The sequence below is a fragment of the Dufourea novaeangliae genome, unplaced genomic scaffold (assembly GCF_001272555.1).
Source record: "Dufourea novaeangliae isolate 0120121106 unplaced genomic scaffold, ASM127255v1 scaffold30, whole genome shotgun sequence".
Lineage (NCBI taxonomy): Eukaryota > Metazoa > Arthropoda > Insecta > Hymenoptera > Halictidae > Dufourea > Dufourea novaeangliae.
In genome coordinates this window covers 582302-600275 of record NW_015373906.1, presented here as the reverse complement: position 1 = coordinate 600275, position 17974 = coordinate 582302, and the positions used below count along the sequence as shown (strand labels likewise).

The 17974-nt window shown below is 44.5% G+C and overlaps 1 protein-coding gene across 2 annotated transcripts in view; it reads right to left on the bottom strand.

Annotated features, from left to right (window-relative positions):
• Positions 1-2373: 2373 nt before the first annotated feature.
• The window catches only part of LOC107193856 (serine-rich adhesin for platelets-like), a 29686-nt gene continuing 14085 nt past the window's right edge, over positions 2374-17974 (bottom strand). For both annotated transcript variants that reach the window (XM_015583373.1, XM_015583371.1), the window contains exons 2-3: positions 16195-16437; positions 2374-4561 (exon numbers count right to left, since the gene is read on the bottom strand). In XM_015583373.1, coding sequence (XP_015438859.1) covers positions 2664-4561; positions 16195-16437 — 2141 coding nt within the window. In that variant the 3' untranslated portion in view covers positions 2374-2663. The remainder of the gene's footprint in view (positions 4562-16194; positions 16438-17974) is intronic.

Here is a 17974-nt window from a genome sequence, read left to right as displayed (position 1 = left end):
CAGAGTACCATATACTGTACTAACTCTGTATACGGTACTCGGATACAATGACTTACAAGTTTCGTGTTCATGAAAGGCTGTCACTTCCGTGTGACTAGATATTATTTACCAAAATGTCCTAACTGTCGTTTTGGAAGTCTGTGAATGCGTGAGTCATTGTGTATATATATACACACATATATGTTACAAAGGTGTATGATCCATGGATAGTGTGAGACTTGGATACCCTACACACACGCGTGTGTTGTATGTACACAGCATCGCACGCTTGTCCGAGGAAAACGTCTTTCGCGGATTACACCTTAATCGAATACAGTATAATCCTCGTATTATATATATATTTTTTCATTTTCGTTTTTTTTATTTATTTGGAACTATTTTTACTGAGATCATTATTTTGTGTGTGTGTGTATGTGTGTATCGTGTGGCGGTCTGTTGATTCGGGATGAATTGTGGGGTTGAGAGGCGTGGACTCGAAGATACTTTGTGCGCGGTTTCGAGACCTCGAAGACAGCTCTCGAGGAGCAGAGAGACTTCGAAGCGCTCTTGGAGTTTTCTCGAGTAGTTTGAGGAGGGGAAGGGGAGGCTTGAGTATTCCGCGGTATACGAGAGTACATTGAAATAGTACTAAAACACTTCCACACTCTCAGAATATGCGAAGTTCAGGAACCTTGAAAACTTTCGAAATAATTATTTCTTTGCGAATCTGTTAAAAATACTTCGAGATGTCCCTGGATCTCCGACGTTTCTCTTTCAGATAATACACGTTCTCTCTCCGCTTCGAACTCTCAAAGGTATTTTTGAGGTATACAATAATATCTCTTCTCCTCGTGTTGTCGGAGTACTTAGAATAGTTTGGAATTATCTCTTTATCGAATCCTATTCGGGTACTCGATAATCGAGTACTTTCTGAAGGATTAGATAAACAAGAAAGACAATTTCAACTTTTCTCAATATCTACTACTTCCTTCTCTTTCGAAGTATTCAACAATAATAATTTTTGAATACTTACTTAAACAATAATAGCAAAATTGTAAACACAGTCACGACTTTTTTCTCACCTGGTCACATCGTTTCGTCCACGATCGGACACGTCCAGAGATTCTCTCCGTAATCCAGATTCTTTGTTCTTCATACCATTCCGTAAGTATGGTACGTATACATATACAAACCACCAAAAGGAACAAATATTCGTCAAACGTAAACGACTTCATTTGATACTGAGATAATAGATTCTTGAAAAAAAAAAAAAAATCATTCAAATAGTCGGTACAGAATGATTTCTTCGAAAATAAGAAATAGGGACACTAGCTCGAGATCGGTAGAATACAATTCTAAGGGTGCGTTTAGACCAAACGAATGAATGCACGTTTTCCTCCCCCCTCCTATCCGCTGTGCAGTCACTCGTGATTTTTCAGTCTGTTTTAATTTTTCCGAGCATTCGTTAGTTTGGTGTAAACGCACCCTTAACCATCGTATAATGATTTGTTTGATGCATACACCGAAACTTTCTTGTTCTCTATCTTAGGGAGGTGGGAGGGGGAAGACATTCGAGCCAGTATCCTTATTTTCTTTCGGGACACCACTCTACAATCGAGCCAAACCTTTCCTCGGCAACGGCGCTGCGCGTACCAAATATACGTGTGTCGTATGCATGAGAGACTGAACGCATGAAATAGTGTCTACAATATGTGTGTATGTGTATGTATGTATGTCTAAAGTCCATCTCTGTGCGCGAGTGTGATGGAGGCGTGTGTCCCTGGGCGAGACAGGGATCGCATCGCGCGAACTACTACGTGTGTAGTTTCATTTATTTTTTTTTCTTCTTCCTCTGTATATGTAACGTATCACAGACTTCACTTGGAACTGAACACTGACGGAAGAGTTGCGCGCCGCCCGCGGATCAACGTATACGTGTCCGTACTCTCTCGTTAGCGCCTTTCTGTCGGTTTCAAAAATGGGGAGGGTGGGTCGGAGGAGGCGGGGCGCTAACGATGGGACCGTGGTGCAACGAGAAGAAACACCTCGTGGATCCGCGTCGATCACACGCACACAGGCACGAGGGATCCTCGCCGCCTCCAACAATATATATATTCGTCTGGCGACGACAAAAACAAGAGATCTCCGACAGATCGTTCACTGCACAACGGTGTACCCACCTAACGTGAACGCATCTTAAATATCTCGCTTGCTTTCGACTTGTAGACAACTTACTTTAACGAATGCTCAAACTGACGACCATCAAAATCGATACGTTTCTCCATTAGCCCGACTACGTAGTTATGTCGTTACTTGAATCTACTTCCGTACATTCTTACATTTTCGTAGTCAAAGTCACATTCGATCTTGATCGAAACTTAATAGTTTCGCCGCGATGATAAAAAGTATGCAGTTCCGTGTAAAGAAACATCGATGACCTAGAAAATCCGAAAAATATAACCTCGAGAACAATTTTTTCCATGTCACAATATCTACCCCTTCCAACCAGACAATATTGTTCTCTTCTACCTTGGTCTATATCTTCCAGAGTAAGTGAGATATTAAAGGTGCTGACGTTAGGTGGGAACACCTTGTATATGCTACTGTTACCAAGTAGTACCTCCTCTCTCTCTCATTCTCTCTCTCAATCGCTCTCTCATTCTCTCGATATCTCGCCGTCGATTCTACGAAAGATCGTGCTGCAACCGTCGTAGCATAAGATCGACCGCGATCCTAGCATCCTCGACGGAATCGTGCTCGGTCACTTGAATCTCCCTGCGGAGCACCGTCCTCGCGAGTGTCTTTAAGCTACTGCGGAAGGGATAACCGAGAAAGTGCGGGAACGCGACGCACGTGTCGATCACGGTCGTGTGAAGTATCCTCAACGCCCTCAGATCGTTCTCTAAACCGTGACCGATTAATATCGTTTCCGCGTGCATGAAACCGGTCAGATCCTTCTGCACGTCCCTGAGACTCTTGTGCGCGCGCGACAGATCCTTCGCGGTGATCCCGCTGAATCTGGTATTGTGATCGATCACCTCGGTGTCGGGCCTGACCAGAGTATCGTACACGATCTTCCCGTCCATACCGACCACCGTGACCTTCGCCAGTTCGAGACCACGTCGGGTGAAGCACATCTCGCAGTCTAACGCGTACACACCGTAGTTACCGTCTTTCGGCACCTGTCTCGCGGGTCGTGTGCGCACGTAACCGTCGAACGGGCCGTTGTAACCGGGCGCCAATCCGGTCCACACGTGCATCCTCGCGGTAGTGCATCCCCTGGAGGTCTCTTTGGCCCGACAACACTCCCACGTGTCGCCGTGCGAGCCGTCCACCACGCCGCTACGAAACTTGCCCCAATGATAAACGCATCGTTCCTCGTGCAGGTACTCCCCGTCCTCTCGATTAACGTAAAAACTCTTGTGGCACCTGGCGCAACGTCTTTCAGCGACCACTAGCTCGTACGGATCGGGGGTAGAGTCCCTTCGTGATTTCTCTTGGTAACTGGAGGAAGACGAGGAGGAGGAGGACGACGACGATGATGATGATGACGATGAGTCGATGGAGGAAGATGACGACGACTCACCGATGTCTGAGCTCTTGTCGCTATCCGACGCACTCTCCTGCTCCAGATCGGAGCTCTCCAACGAACTACCGCTGCAGTTACCGCTGTCCGCCTCGCTCTCGATCATCGTCCACGCGGAACCACTATTACTGGGCGCCGTACCGCTGCTACCGGGCACGAACTCGCGCGCGTTCGCGTCAAGATGATGATAGCCACGCGGTGCACGATGGCCAACGGGGTGCTGATGATGATTGATAATCACCGCGTAACCAGGAAAGTAACTGCACTCGACCGGATAACCGAGATGCGCCAGTTGCTCACCGGTTAACGTGTATCGACGCAGCAACGAGGCTAACGCCGCGTCGCTCAAGTGATGCAGCTCCTTTCGTTGGTTGCTGAGGAACATACGTGACTTCCTGGCGCCTCCACCGTTATTCATCCCACCACCGCCTGTGACATTATCGGCGGTGTTTTTGCCATCGTCGCGGGACGAATCGATGATTTGAGATTGATTTCTTCGTGAACCGGTCCGGTTGGTTGGGGAGGACGAGGAGGTCCCGTTAGACTCGGGGCTTCTCGTCGGGCTGCCGTTCTGGTAGTGTTGCTGGCGACAATGATGGTGGTGTCTACGATGATGGTGACGTTGCTGTTGTTGCTGCTGCTGGCCGGCAGGCTGCTCATCCTCGTCGTCTCGTTCGCGACGCTGCTGATCCCGCGGCACCCTGGTCCGGTTCTTTCTCTGTCTTCGACTCAGGATGGTTCGATCCTCTTTCGTTGATGATCCAGAGCTCAACGATGTTGAACTACTACCGGTCACGGACGACGACGACGACGATTGCGTTGGCACAGGGGACACGCTGGTTGACGAAGATGATGAGGACGCAGCGGATTTGCTCTTGGCCGTCGTCCCCGATGGCTTGGTCGATGACGCCGGTGTCTCGCGGCTTGCCTTACAGCCAACGTACCGATCGGTCTCCCCAGGATCCAGGACCTCCTCTTCCGGCCGCAGGCCGCAATCTTTATGTCACATACAAAAATATACATATGCGTCAGTTCATATCGTCCGGCAGTGAATAGACTTACTATGACGACCTACGTTTATTATACTTGTTAGGGAGGTTTTTCTGACACCACACACACACACACACACACACACCACGCGCATGCATCTCTGTCCTTTTCTAGCTTATTCTCTTTCTCTAAGTGTTCTCTGAGATATATGTTTGTGTTGGGGATATCAAACTAGGCTCGCGGGGGGAGGGAGGGTTCGGTGATGGACGGCAAGGACCTATTGGGACTTCCCACACGTTTGCGAGAATTCGCAACATTCTATGGGACTATACAGGGTGTCCCAAAATAACGAGACAAGGCGCAACATGCATATTCCTTGTGTAATGAAAAATCGAAAAGTTCTTTACCGTTTTGCAATCTGAAGCTCCGCTTCCGAGATGTTAGCGATTGAACTAACTCCAATCAGCTGAGCAGTCGGCCACGTGTACGCGCAGAGCAGTCAAGGAGCGTGCAACCCAGTTGACTGCGTCTGCACGTACGTGTGGCCGACCGCTCAGCTGACCGGAGTTCGTTCAACCGCTAATATCTTGGAAATGGAGCTTGGAATTACAAAACGGTAAAGGACTTTCCGATTTGTATTCGCACAAGGAATATGCATGCTGCGGCTTGTTTTATCATTTTGGGACATCCTGTATAAGAAAGAAGTTCACACGGCAACACGTTAAGTCTATCCTCGAAAATTTAAGGCCTCACCCCCCTTCCCCTCCCCACTTTGTTGCCAAGCGAAAGGGGTAAACTCTACGCGCACGGTTTACTTATCGTCTCAGCGAAAGAATTTTGGTTCTCTCTATCGTTAAAAATCTACTTCGAATTTCTCTCTAGACCGGTTGCTTCGCAGCACACGTTCGATGATCTTTGGGGTCATTTTCAATGCATGAGGACACGCGTCGTCGTCGTCGTTGGAACAATTATAAACTAGTTCACTCGTCGTAGCTCTAAGGAGAAGTGTTCCTCAAAGGTCTCGCGACTGCAGTCGTTGCTTAAGGGGGTGGGTCATCGATGCACCAAAAACCTCTCTCGGCGGTCGCCACACATCGATCCGAGGCCGCTCTTGACCCAGAGACCGACGTATATCTTACCTTACCTTGAACCGATGCCCTACCCACACCACGCGGCGCGCGCGCGACTATAAAACTTGGTACGATTCCTGGAAAACGCGTTATCTCGAAATCGGTGCAAGTGAATTCCGAAAGTACACGCACAATATGTATATATGCACATATGCAGGGTGAAGCAAGAAAAAAGGGTTCATAACTTCTAAGGTAGATAGTAGGTACTCGCCAAATGAAAAAAAAGTCTTGATAAACATGGTTTGGAAGACTAACATTTTCAAAGTTATAAGCAATATATACAAATCGCGACCGGATCGTCGGAATGGAAATCGGTGCGCGGGCGCGCGAGTACTGGGGCGCGGTTAATTAGATGTCGGAAAACCATGAAAGTGAAAGCCTGCCACATACGGACGTATAAAATAACGTATATGAAAAGTTTTGTCTGTGTACAACATTCATAATCCCCACGCCATAGCAGCTCTTCGTGCGTCCTCGCGCGAGTAAACCCCGTTTTGCTTTCTTCGCATCGGAAGGAGAACAAGGGGAGGCGGAGGAAGCTTGTTTTCTCGTTTACCCTCGCGACATCGCGAGAGAACACGTACACTTGGCCCTTGTGTCTAATACCCAACAATCCGGCCTTTGCGCTTCGAGTATCGATAGTTCGAGCAACTCTCGATAATCAAATTAAAAAAAACACGTGAAAGCTGCTTCACAACTCGCTATTCTATTATTTCGTTTATATGCTACAGGTTGTCGATAAAAAAATATGGGGGATTATTTCACGCAGGATGTGTTCTATATGCCGAATTAAGCACAAAAGTCATGAATGACGAAAAAAAGTATTCGATTTAATGAATGAAACGAATAAAATCATCTCGCGAAACACAGTCGAAGAACTGGCGCCTTTCAAGTAGAATAACCCGTCGCGGTCAGACGTAACTATCGGCCAAAAGTGTGGGACCAATGTTCATGATTGATAGGAGGGTAACTGATTGTTCTATTACGATATAATAAAAGATTTTACGATATTATAAAGACAATGAGAAATAATTATTTCAACTAATTTATTTCGGGACTTTATTTTAAATACTGTTCTTTGAAAATAAAAATATTATATTATTTATAGAAATAATTATGAAATAAAATAACATGTTATTTAAAATAATATTTCGAATAATATCATTTGGAAAGTGCCCAGGTCTCGGTGAAAGAAACGGCGATGAATAAATAAAAAGTCTCGTAAAAGTGGTTCACGATGCACGAGATGTTTAAAGGCGCAAAAGTTGGAATGTTTAGTGTTGTTTTTTCTCTTTGGTCTCGTTAAGCGTGACATAAAAAAGGCGGATTAACCAACGGTCGAGGCCGATCTCGTTCGAGCCCAAGAGGAACCGAGACTAAAAGCGAGTTGTTGGCGCGCTTCTTTACTGTCCACAGCGTGCGCGCATGCAGCAGCAACTTTCGCCGAATGGCGTCACGGAAAGCAGTCGCTTTCTTTTCTTCGCGTCGACGTTCGCGACGATACACACACGTACGCCGCGTATGCGCATACAATTCTGTTTTTCCCGTGAGTTTCCTTATGCATCGACAGAAAGGATAAAAGGTTTCGAGAGGATCGAAAGAACTTTTAAACGAAAGTCGTCGTTACCCCTCCCCTCTTCGAGGAAGATGATATCGACCGAGGGGTCATCTTGCGATTCTTTCGTTTCTTTCTGTTCGAGGACAGAATGATATTCTTCGTTCCTGTGTCAGGAACGAGAGACTTTCACAAGGAAAGTTCGAACCCCGCTTCGCGAACGATGAAACACGATCGACTTAATGGATATGTCTACGTCCTAAGAGGAAGCTATCCTCCAAATTTAATCAGACTTCTTTTAAGATTCCTAATCACTCATTCAGACTTACTCTTTCTAGATCTGAAAGATATCGCAACGTCGTTGTTGATGGACTTGTTGATTCGTGTAATCGTGAATATCGTTCTAAGATATCGGCAGCCAGGTGAAAAAGCTTACGGTTTCAGCTACATTTCGAATCAGACACCCGAATACATGCGACAGGAAGCTGCAACTCCAACCGAGGGAACTCGAGATCCCCAGTGCGCATGCGTAAGCAGAAAGAAGATAAAATGGAGCAACGTCATCTGTCGTTGCAAAGAACGGGGGGGGGAGGCAAAAGAAAATAATTCACCGGTTAACACGTTAAACGCTATGTTGATCCCTGAAGACCGATGCTAAACTTCCAATTTAGGCGACGTCGCTTCTTGAGGATCAACAATGGTAAATTAAAAAAATAATACTTTATAATTGATATAATACTAAAAAAGTATGTTCAAACATTTTTAGTGCATCTTATTGAAACATTTTAAACAAGAATGAAGGTTTGCCTCTATGAAGTATTACAAAAAGTTATAAGTTCCTTGGTACAATTTCTTTTCTGTAAAACAATACGAGCTCCGGCGTGTAACGTCTGTTAAATAAAAATGAACTCAGGGTACATCAGACGGCCACCGACAAATTAATGCTCGGTGGAATTTCGTTCGAAAGAGGAAAAGAAAAGCCAATTTCCGCACGGAAGTTTTGTTCCCAGAACCGCGTAACGAACGAAAGTCTACCTTGTCGGTTGAAATTAACCCCGAACATTGTTTCTCGCAGGTGAACAGATCCGTAGAACATATCCAAGCGGAATTAAACGTTCAGAGTCGCTTGTATATAATCACACACACGCACACACACACGCGCGCGCACAGAGAGAGAGAGAGAGAGAGAGAGAGAGAGAGAGAGAGAGAGAGAGAGAGAAGAGAGAGATCGGTACACCCGGTGCGTAAAGATGAAGACGAAGACGAAAAATGGAAAAATAGCAGAATTACGTCAGATGCTCGCGTAAGTGTTTACGGACCAGAATTATATCAGAGAGTCTCTATCTCGCAAGCCAATATGTGTGTGTTTGTTGTGTTCCGTCAGGGAAAATCTCGAAAAAGAGAGTTTCACCCTCGCCCTTGCCTTGATTCCGCCCCATCGAGGACAACGATCTATCCGTGGTGGTCCCGTCATCGACGTGTGCACAATCGACACTGTTTAATCGTGTCGCCAATCGGCCCCGAACGATATATATCCCGGCCCGGTTTCGCGATCACGGGCGACTCGCGAGGAGGGAGAACGGGAGAGGCAGATAGTGGTGGGTTCGTGAATAGACCGATTCGAAACATGTTTGTTCGAAACCAGAAGTGGACATATTCATTACTGTGAGAAAGAAAAAAATTTGTTTCTTGTTATCAAAGATTTAAGATCGAGGATCTCGATTTCGCAATACATTTTCGTTTTAGCTAAATTAGCTGCAATTTAAAAAAAGAAAAATCGAAAATGTTGAAATTAAACGTTTGTATCGATTTGAAATACCTACTACATATGCTTTTTTGTTACGTATCCTCTTCTCAAAACTCTCTTGTGAAATTTCTTTGCTTTCGGGTTAGTGATGTCCAAAGTAAAGAATCATAGAAATTGCTATTTCATTTTTTTTCTTTACTTTACATAAATATGCTAATTGGTCAACGTTCGTGGCTCGAACGGCTTGAAGTTTGGAACACCGTTTGGCAACTCTACAGCACCAGCAACCGACCGAGTGACAGTTTCGAGTTCGATACACACGTCATCGGACTGTTTAGAAATGACCTTCAGTTCGAATCCCACCCGCCGTGATTGGACTCGGACCTGAACGGTTCAAGACTGGCTACTCTTGCATCCGTTGTTTAAACACATCGCCGAGAATGGTTTGCTTACCCATCGCTACAGACAGAGGTCGGCCAATCAAGGTGCGTATTCACCCCGGCAAGCAGTTCATGGAACCAGGCGATACATGGCTCCTATCTTGACAAGGATTAGCCATTACTGATATACAGAGTTTACGAACACGCGTCAGAAACAGTACACGCGAACAAGAGATTGCCCAGGAAGAACAATTCGTATACTTTTACGTGAACTGTTTATGAACATATCAGTAGAGACGCAGCTTTACACCCGCTGAAGAACCCTGAACAAAGAGGACGACACACACCTGAGATATCACGAGTCGTACACACACAAATAAATATGTACACACGCGCACGTACACCAGGATGAAACGTGAAAGAAGGAGGGACACGTGGAGAAACTGACACACGACGATGGAATCGACCGAACGCGCGCTCGCGCACGACTCGGATAACGGAACCGAACCGACCGCAGTATCCCCGTTCGCAGGAATGACCGGCTTCGATATGTACCGTTGCGTCATTTAATGAAATCATCGAGCGACGACTCGCTCCGCGTTCCGATTCAAGGAAATCCCCCCCGGGGGCCACCGCCGCGGGATGTCTGACTAAATATCGAGGAAGATCGAGACAGACTCGGGAATACCCCCGTTCGAATGGAACCTGAAACGAGAAAAATTCACCCGCTCGACACTGAGAGTTAAGAAAAAGCTAAGATCGGTAGATAAGTAATCGAAGAAGCTGTATTTCCTTTTGAATGTTTAACCCTTTCAGACCTGGTGAAAGATCAAATTCGAATTCTACGGCCATTCGAATATTCAAATTATTCGAATACTAACAACAGCTCTAATGCCAACCACTTCCAGAACATCGAGTATGCGTGTTCTCTGCCACCACGAATTGGATGGGGATCGGTAAAAGTAAAAAACGAAACGTCCAAGGAGGGCAGATGCAAGTTGGAGGGAGGGGGCAATCTTGTAAAACACCGTATTATCAGCTCACTACGACGGAAGGACCGTGTGGCCGGCATGAACTGCAATCTGTCGCGCGGCGGTGTGTGGGCTTGATTTAAGGCCAGAGAATTTCCCACGTCGACAGCTATTATTAGCGGGGCGTTACAAACGCCGTTGCTTGCTCTCTGTTACGTCCTCTCCCCGTTTCGAAAGGGTGATAGCGCACGAGCGAGCGCGCGGGCAGCCAGTGGCCCCAAATTCTATATATCAGTTTCGTCGAATCAGACGCACGATTAAATACCGTCTGTGAGTCTGTGAGTCACGCCGCCGTGAACCTCCCCCGCTGTTTTTTTTTTCCTTTTTTCCTCCAACTTTCTTCGCGTGTCGGACAAGTAACTTCCGCGGCACTGTATAATCCCCCCCGCCGCCGAGAGCGTGCATGTGACGGCACGAAACAGTGTTCGGGGCCGTATAGGTCCAAATTTTCCAGGAATTATGCAACAAATGTGAGCCAATCACCAGCGATCGCACCCTGCGTCGATCGTCCGTTCCACTTGTTCGACGTGGCTCCATATAGGATGGATTGGACGGACGTATTTTTTTATCATCTTACTAACTGCGTTATTTTTAGAGATATCAATAAAGTTTATTCGCACAAAAATTATTGAGTATTGAAACATTTTATTAAAATAAAACCAGATATATTTATATGGATATCAATCGAATATCGGTGTACCCGAGAGTTCGGTTTCACCGAGCCAGATTAGCACCTGCAGATACAAGAACAGACCGATCGAATATACGGATCGACGAAGAACAGAGATATGAAGGAATAATTTACCGGGAAGAGGGGAGAAAGGTCGACGAAAAAATTAAAAAACAAGCGGGGGAAGAGCAGCGAATGGCGTGCAAAAGTTCAGTAACCGTTTCTAATTTCGTTCTCAGCCCACACAGACATTTCGCACTCCGCGATTATTTTCGGTCGTCTTTCGTAGGAAACGATGATTTAGTAATGTTGACGCGATGTGTTGTTGTTGGGGTTCTTCTGTTCCGATGATCTCTGATCCATAATAATCGTTTAGAGAGATTTAGATTTGAACGATTGATTCGAGGAAATCGCGTATCGGAACCGTTAAACACTCTGTGGCCAAAATGAGTCACAGACGGTCTATCGCCGAATGTATAATCCCCGAACGATAAGGACGCGCACTTGGTTTTCAAAAATTTCGAGTATATTTATCGCCTGTGTGCAATCGTAATTATCCAACAAACGAGACACAGCACAGCCCCACGAGTGCCGTTTTAACTGGCAAAGAACCGATATCTCGGGGGAACCGGGCGGAAATTCTCTAGACCTCGAGGAATTTATCGCCAGGAACGGGAAAACCATGTAAATGACGATCATTGTTTATGTATGCGCTCTGTTTTCCATGCGTGGGATAATATACTGCTGCTTCGAGTGACCATACGTTATACGTCTGTCCTAAAACAGTTCCCGTTTCGGGACTTTTTTCTTGTTTGGTAGAGAAAGAGAGAGAAAAGGGTCTCTTGTGGAAAAACTAAACTTTCTGTAGCCGTTCGAAAGATCACTTTTCAATAACCTACATATTTTGTGAATTAGACGAGGATAGAAAATGGGAAAATAGAATAGGGAACCGGAAAGACGAATGTAGTAGAAGATAAACGGAGTAGGCGTTTAGAGACGGTAGAAAGATAAGAATTAGAGGACGGTAGTATTCCAAGGGTACAGATGCCAAAAGAGGTGAAAATCGATGGATGGAGTAGTCGAAGAATGGTAGAACTTGATGGGGATATAGCGGGTCGACGAAGGAGGTAGAATACAAGGAAAACATTATGTACTCTTGAGGAGGTAGAATCTAACAAAGTAGCATTTGAAGTAGACAGAAGTTAATATACGTGGGTATCCCCAAAGGTAGATCTTAAAAAAGACAGATCTGAAGACAGTTCGAACTCCATGAATAACGTATGCCGAAAGTAGGTAAAACAATTCAGTTTGAAATAAGGGACGAAGAAAATTAGAACTCAAAGGTGGTGTCACATCTCCGATTGTGTCCCGAATTCAAAGGAAGTAAGATTCGAAACAGAAGGAACTCGTAACGCGGTAAAACCGAAAATGGAATCTAAACGCCGTGAAGATGGCAAAAGTAATCGTCCACAGGGCGTGGAGGATTTCATTTACAAGGCCTTCCTTCCGAGAACTCGAGAACTCATCGTTTCACCCGCTCTCCTATTACTCACCACGTGCGTTCTTGGTATTATAACTGGCGACTACGCGCGTCCGCACACGTGGCAGACACTGGTGTGTGTTCTCTCTCGTCTCTGAATTCGAGGTTATGGGGGGGGGGGGGGGGGGGGGGGGAGTGAAACTCTCTCGCCGTGGACGAAGCTGATGCCGCGCGCTTTACGAAAATTTTCCATGGTCAACGGGTCACCCACGAGCCATACCAGAAGGAAGCGCCATTGAAGGATACAGCTCTCGAGTGTCCAAATACATTAACCCTTACACGGTCCGATTGCGAAAACTGGTGGTATCTAACTGGTGTCACACATCTTACGAAAATCAAAGATGCCCCCCCCTCCCCCACATACCTGGACCAACGAGGGTCCAGGGACAATCTGGCTGATTAACCAGAAGCCGCCATTTTCAGGAGAAGCACACGCGCATCGTTCAAAGTCGTGAAATCAAGTTTTATGTGGCGACGTAAATGTATAAAGTTAATATTTAATTTCATTAATGAAAATTTCGATATATATTTTTACATTTTATATATTACTTTTCGATAAACGAGAGGCATTATCGAAACGATTAATAATATGGATATAGTCTAGAGTATTTTGAACTGTATCGAAATGGTAGACGACTGTTCTCGGTCGGTTAGAACACCCGGTTCCCCGTCGTTCCTAAAGATGAAATAGTGAAAGTAGTCTTGTTCTGGCGCGGAACGATTTTTCCATCGTTTTCGTACTTTCACTTTATGCTCGTGTAGCATACGTCTTCGGTTAATTGGGTCGTTTACAGACCCTCTAAACCTGCCGCCCAATGAACTGTCCATCGCGAAAGATCCTATTTGGTGAACCTTAAAACTCGCTGGGGGAAAGGGGGGGGGGTGGTCTATTTCATAAGAACACCGTAATTAGGAGCAGGCTAACGCTCTAAAACGTTCGCGGGCGAATTAACTTGATTTCCACTCGAAGCGACCCATGGCTACCACACGTTTATTTCTAAGATTGGATAAAAAAAGGATAAGACAGAAAAACGCGTAACGAGTAACACGAGTGTCCAGTGGGTAAGTTGATTTCGTTCTCGGTGGGGTGGAAACGCGTTTTCTCAGAGCGGACGTTGAATTCTCACTGACCGCAGGCCAGCTTCAACTCGATTATTTCAAGATTTTCAATTGTACACCATCAAGGTTTCGGTGTAAAACTGAATAATTCACGGGAACGGTTATATTATTTAACCGTAAATCGCTAACTTATCCGGTGACTTACATTATTTACTAATCATTCGTAAACACTTGAAAACAATGGAAACATTCGAACAGTAATTATTCAGCACAACCTGGACTCGCGACAACGAGAATCACGAATTCCAGGTCGTAATTTCGACGATAGTTCAGTGATCTAGGGTTGAAGACTAAGAATCGTGCCTAAAAAAGAACTCGAAGCAATAGTCGCAACGTTTTTCAGACCACCGTGTACAGGGTGGCCTGTAAATTGGCGATGCAATCGAAAAGGGAGTCCAAACTGTAAATTAATATTTTTTAGCAACATCGTTATCATTCGAGCATATTTCTTGCTCGTTGTATTTTAAACTTTCCTCCGCGCAAAACTCTTCGACGCGACCGCGATTTGTCTTCGTTATATGCTCACGCCAGCCAGCCAACGCGTGCGCGCGTGAACCATCACCACAGAAACACGTTGCGTGTGTGGCAGGTCAGAGAGACGGAGTCGTAAATCGTCGAGAAAACGAGGTAAGCGGAGACAGAGATTGGCCATTGTTACTGACACAACAATAAGGATAGCAATGACACATGCAAGTTACAGAAAAAAAAAAAAAAAGAAATAAAGGCACATTCGCGTCATCCAATGAAAACGCAGACGCGCGCGGCGAACGGCAAGGAAACCCTCGACTTCTTCCTCTTTCGGCGACGAAATCGTGTCTCGCCTGACGGGCAACTGCGTTTCAAGGGAGTTCAGCACGATAATACGGGTACCAAAGGAATAAAAAAAAAAAAAAAAAAAAGAGAGAGAGAGAGAGAGAGAAGACACTCCTTCGAGCTGGCTCCCTATCAGAGACCACAGAGCTTTTTATCGCTTTTCTCGCGCAACAACGGGAATTCTTGCGCCAATAGCGCGGCGCGGCGATGCGGTTGTCGATTGTTGAAAAAAATTTCCGAAATAAGTGTTAACCGAGTAAAGGAACATTTTCATCTTGAAACCAAAGATCAGCTAGCTTCGTTACTTTTTCTTCTAATAACGTTGAACAATTCGAACTATATTCTGATGACACTAAATTAAACACACTTTGTAACATGTTCGCTACCGCCATTTTGTTTGGGAGCCGTTCATTAAGGACCGTGAAATAAATTATAAAGTATAAGATACTGAAGGTTAAGGAATTGTTATATCTTTTTACTTGTCCCTGTTTGGAATACGTATATGCTTGAACCTAACATTACTTACGTCTTCAGCCCCTATCTACACAATTTGCAACTTCGTTAATATTCTATTTTATCGTGTTTACTTCTGCAGAAGACCATATCGTACCATTTAAGTAAATGTGATAAGATATTTACACTTCTACTCCGCGTTATTCAAAGTTCTACGTTTACGTACACTTTATATATTTAACTGTTTCATTTCCTTTTTTTTAATGTGTTTCAGAACGGTATCTGAATGCTGTTACGAAATTTACCCTTGATACTTCGTTTTAAATAAAACGATGTGAAAAATAGAAAAGTTTTACTTGGAAAGGATGGTACGTTAAAAATCTTGACGTCAAATCATTTATATACGACCAGTAATAATTTTTATACTATCAATATCTATCGGTACTCGTAACAATCAGATCCATGGCGAGATATTGTTTTTCCGTTGTTCACATAACGATTGCGTAACTTTCTATCTATTTCATTCCGTGGTTGAAGAACAGTTATTGTCATCTCTCCGCTAAGACGATACCGACTTTTATCGAAACATGAAGGAGGCATTCTGTCTGATAAGTGAATGAAAAATTAAACTACTATCGGGACGATCGTGGGCAGCAGTGTTTGCTCGGTTTATCTCGGAAGTACTACTTCTCGAAAACTATTTCATCCCGGGGTTTAGCGATAAGCTCGGACACAGAAATCCAGCAGTACACAGAAAAATCCAATGTCGCTGATAGAGACCACTCTTGGGACAACCTCTTCATGCACAATTGGTCACAAAAGTATCCACGTGACCCTTCAACTTCAACTACTTGCTTCTAAATCTGTGTTACATAAAAACGCTCCGGAACAGTGTTTCTATGAGACCGATTCGAAATCAACTTTAAGGCCGTTCGAATGTTCTTCTATTCCGGTACCTGAGCATGCGTCGGTGACGAAAATTAAAAAATTCCACGAATGAATTTTTTTTACAGAAATATGTATACACATAATTCGGTCCAATACTCAAATTATATTGTCATCTTATTAAAAAGGCAAAAGAAAAAAAAAACAAAAATCTTAGACTATGTAATTCGAGTACATATACAAATGATACTGTTGTGACCAATTATTCGTGTTTACGATTAAATGTATTAAAATGTATTTCTTCGTTTATACATACCTTCGGCACAACTTGCGAGGAACTTGCCGTTGCTGGAGAAATTCATGTCGAGGACAGGGGCAGTGTGACCCTTCAACGCGCCCACCATCCAGGAATGCGTAAACTCCTGCTGTGCCTCGCGTCTCTTCTTGTTCTTGGCGCGTTTGTTGCTACCCGCGCTACCTCCTGTTGTCCCAGCCCCAGACGATCCGCCCGTGGGCTCCCTCGAGTCGTCGAATTTCACTTTTTCCGATTCTGTGGCATCTAGAATGACAACACGCAGCCTTTACTAGCGCCGAGTCTCTCTCACTCGAGTCTTCTGTAAACGATACACACTGTGGTCGTGAAGCAGACCAGTTGGAAACGGGCCCTAATAATGCCGCGGCAAGCACATCTATTATTAATGTTATACTACCTCGAACAGATAGCAACGAATATTTAGCAGGTGATTTTTCTGCTAGCACAGAAACAAAAAATTTAAATTAGAATTCGTAAAACACGTTGGAGTATCTGCGTTTAAACAGACATCGAGTTGAATTAACATGGGAAAAAAAAACCGATTCATTTGAAGAGAGAAAGAGAGGTTAGAATAATTGGTATAACCCAATGCGAGGTACCGGACCTTCGACACAGTCCGTTCAGAAGTTACGCGTGCAAACAACCAACCTGTTGCATCAGCCTAAATACTAGTTTACTAGATAGTGTATGTTTCATAACATGTATATCAAAAACGAATTACATACACAGAAAATAATGAAAATTGTTCCTATTAAACGTGTTTCGGCAAACCTTGTTTCTGACCCGTAAACGTTTTCGTTTTGAGAACTTAAAGGAACACCCTGTACAGTGTTAAGTAACAAGATATGGCATCATAAGAAAGGATTCAGAAAGCTCTCCATCCCTTGTCTACTCCAATTTCGCTTGGGTACTTTCTGTATTGTGTTAATAGTAACAGATTCTCTGTTTAATTTCTAAACATCCCGTAGCGGATGAAACTGTAATGTAGTATAAAATAGATGTAAATACCGAGGCAATGATACTCGTGCTTTCTCTAAGGCAGCCAATTACTAAAAACTACGTGTGAATTATTAAAAGCATTCCCTACTACAGAATTCGATATAACGTCGGACAAATGTGACCCACAACAACAACGCACAAGTATGTCAGTAATTATTACGACACAATTATCCACAGAACCGTGAAATGATTTTTCATCGATTCATTACAAATCTTTTGTATCATCCACGGACCACTCATACCCGAGTATATTAATCATTATATGTATATCAGAGAATTACATGTGTATTCGAAATATCGTTCTACCTCTTGCATGATTTGTCATTGGTCAAATATGTTCTCCTACTGTCCAGTTTCGAGGGTATTACAGCAATAACAGTTACCGACTCACCCTGCACATTTCTCGAACGATCTCGAATTTCAATTCCACTAGTGAGGATCTTGTAAAACGTCGCGTCGCGCTATCGCACAGACGTCGGGGATCTAGTCTGTCTGCCACAAAGAATCCGCCGCAAAAACTTTTGTTTGTGGTTCTGTTTACGTAGTGTTCTGATGTTTTCGCACGGAGCAACGCTTTATCCGACTATCTCCTCGCAGTCAACGAACACCACACGCGGTTAACCTTTTATCGCGGGTAAGACGCAAAATAAAGCATGGGCAGTAAAAGCACGCACAACACGACGGAACGTCACACGTTGCGCGTAAAGGACACGGAATCGCACTAGGTATATCTCGCGGGAACTTCGGTTTGCGGTCGCGGCTGAACGGAAGACTACACACAGAG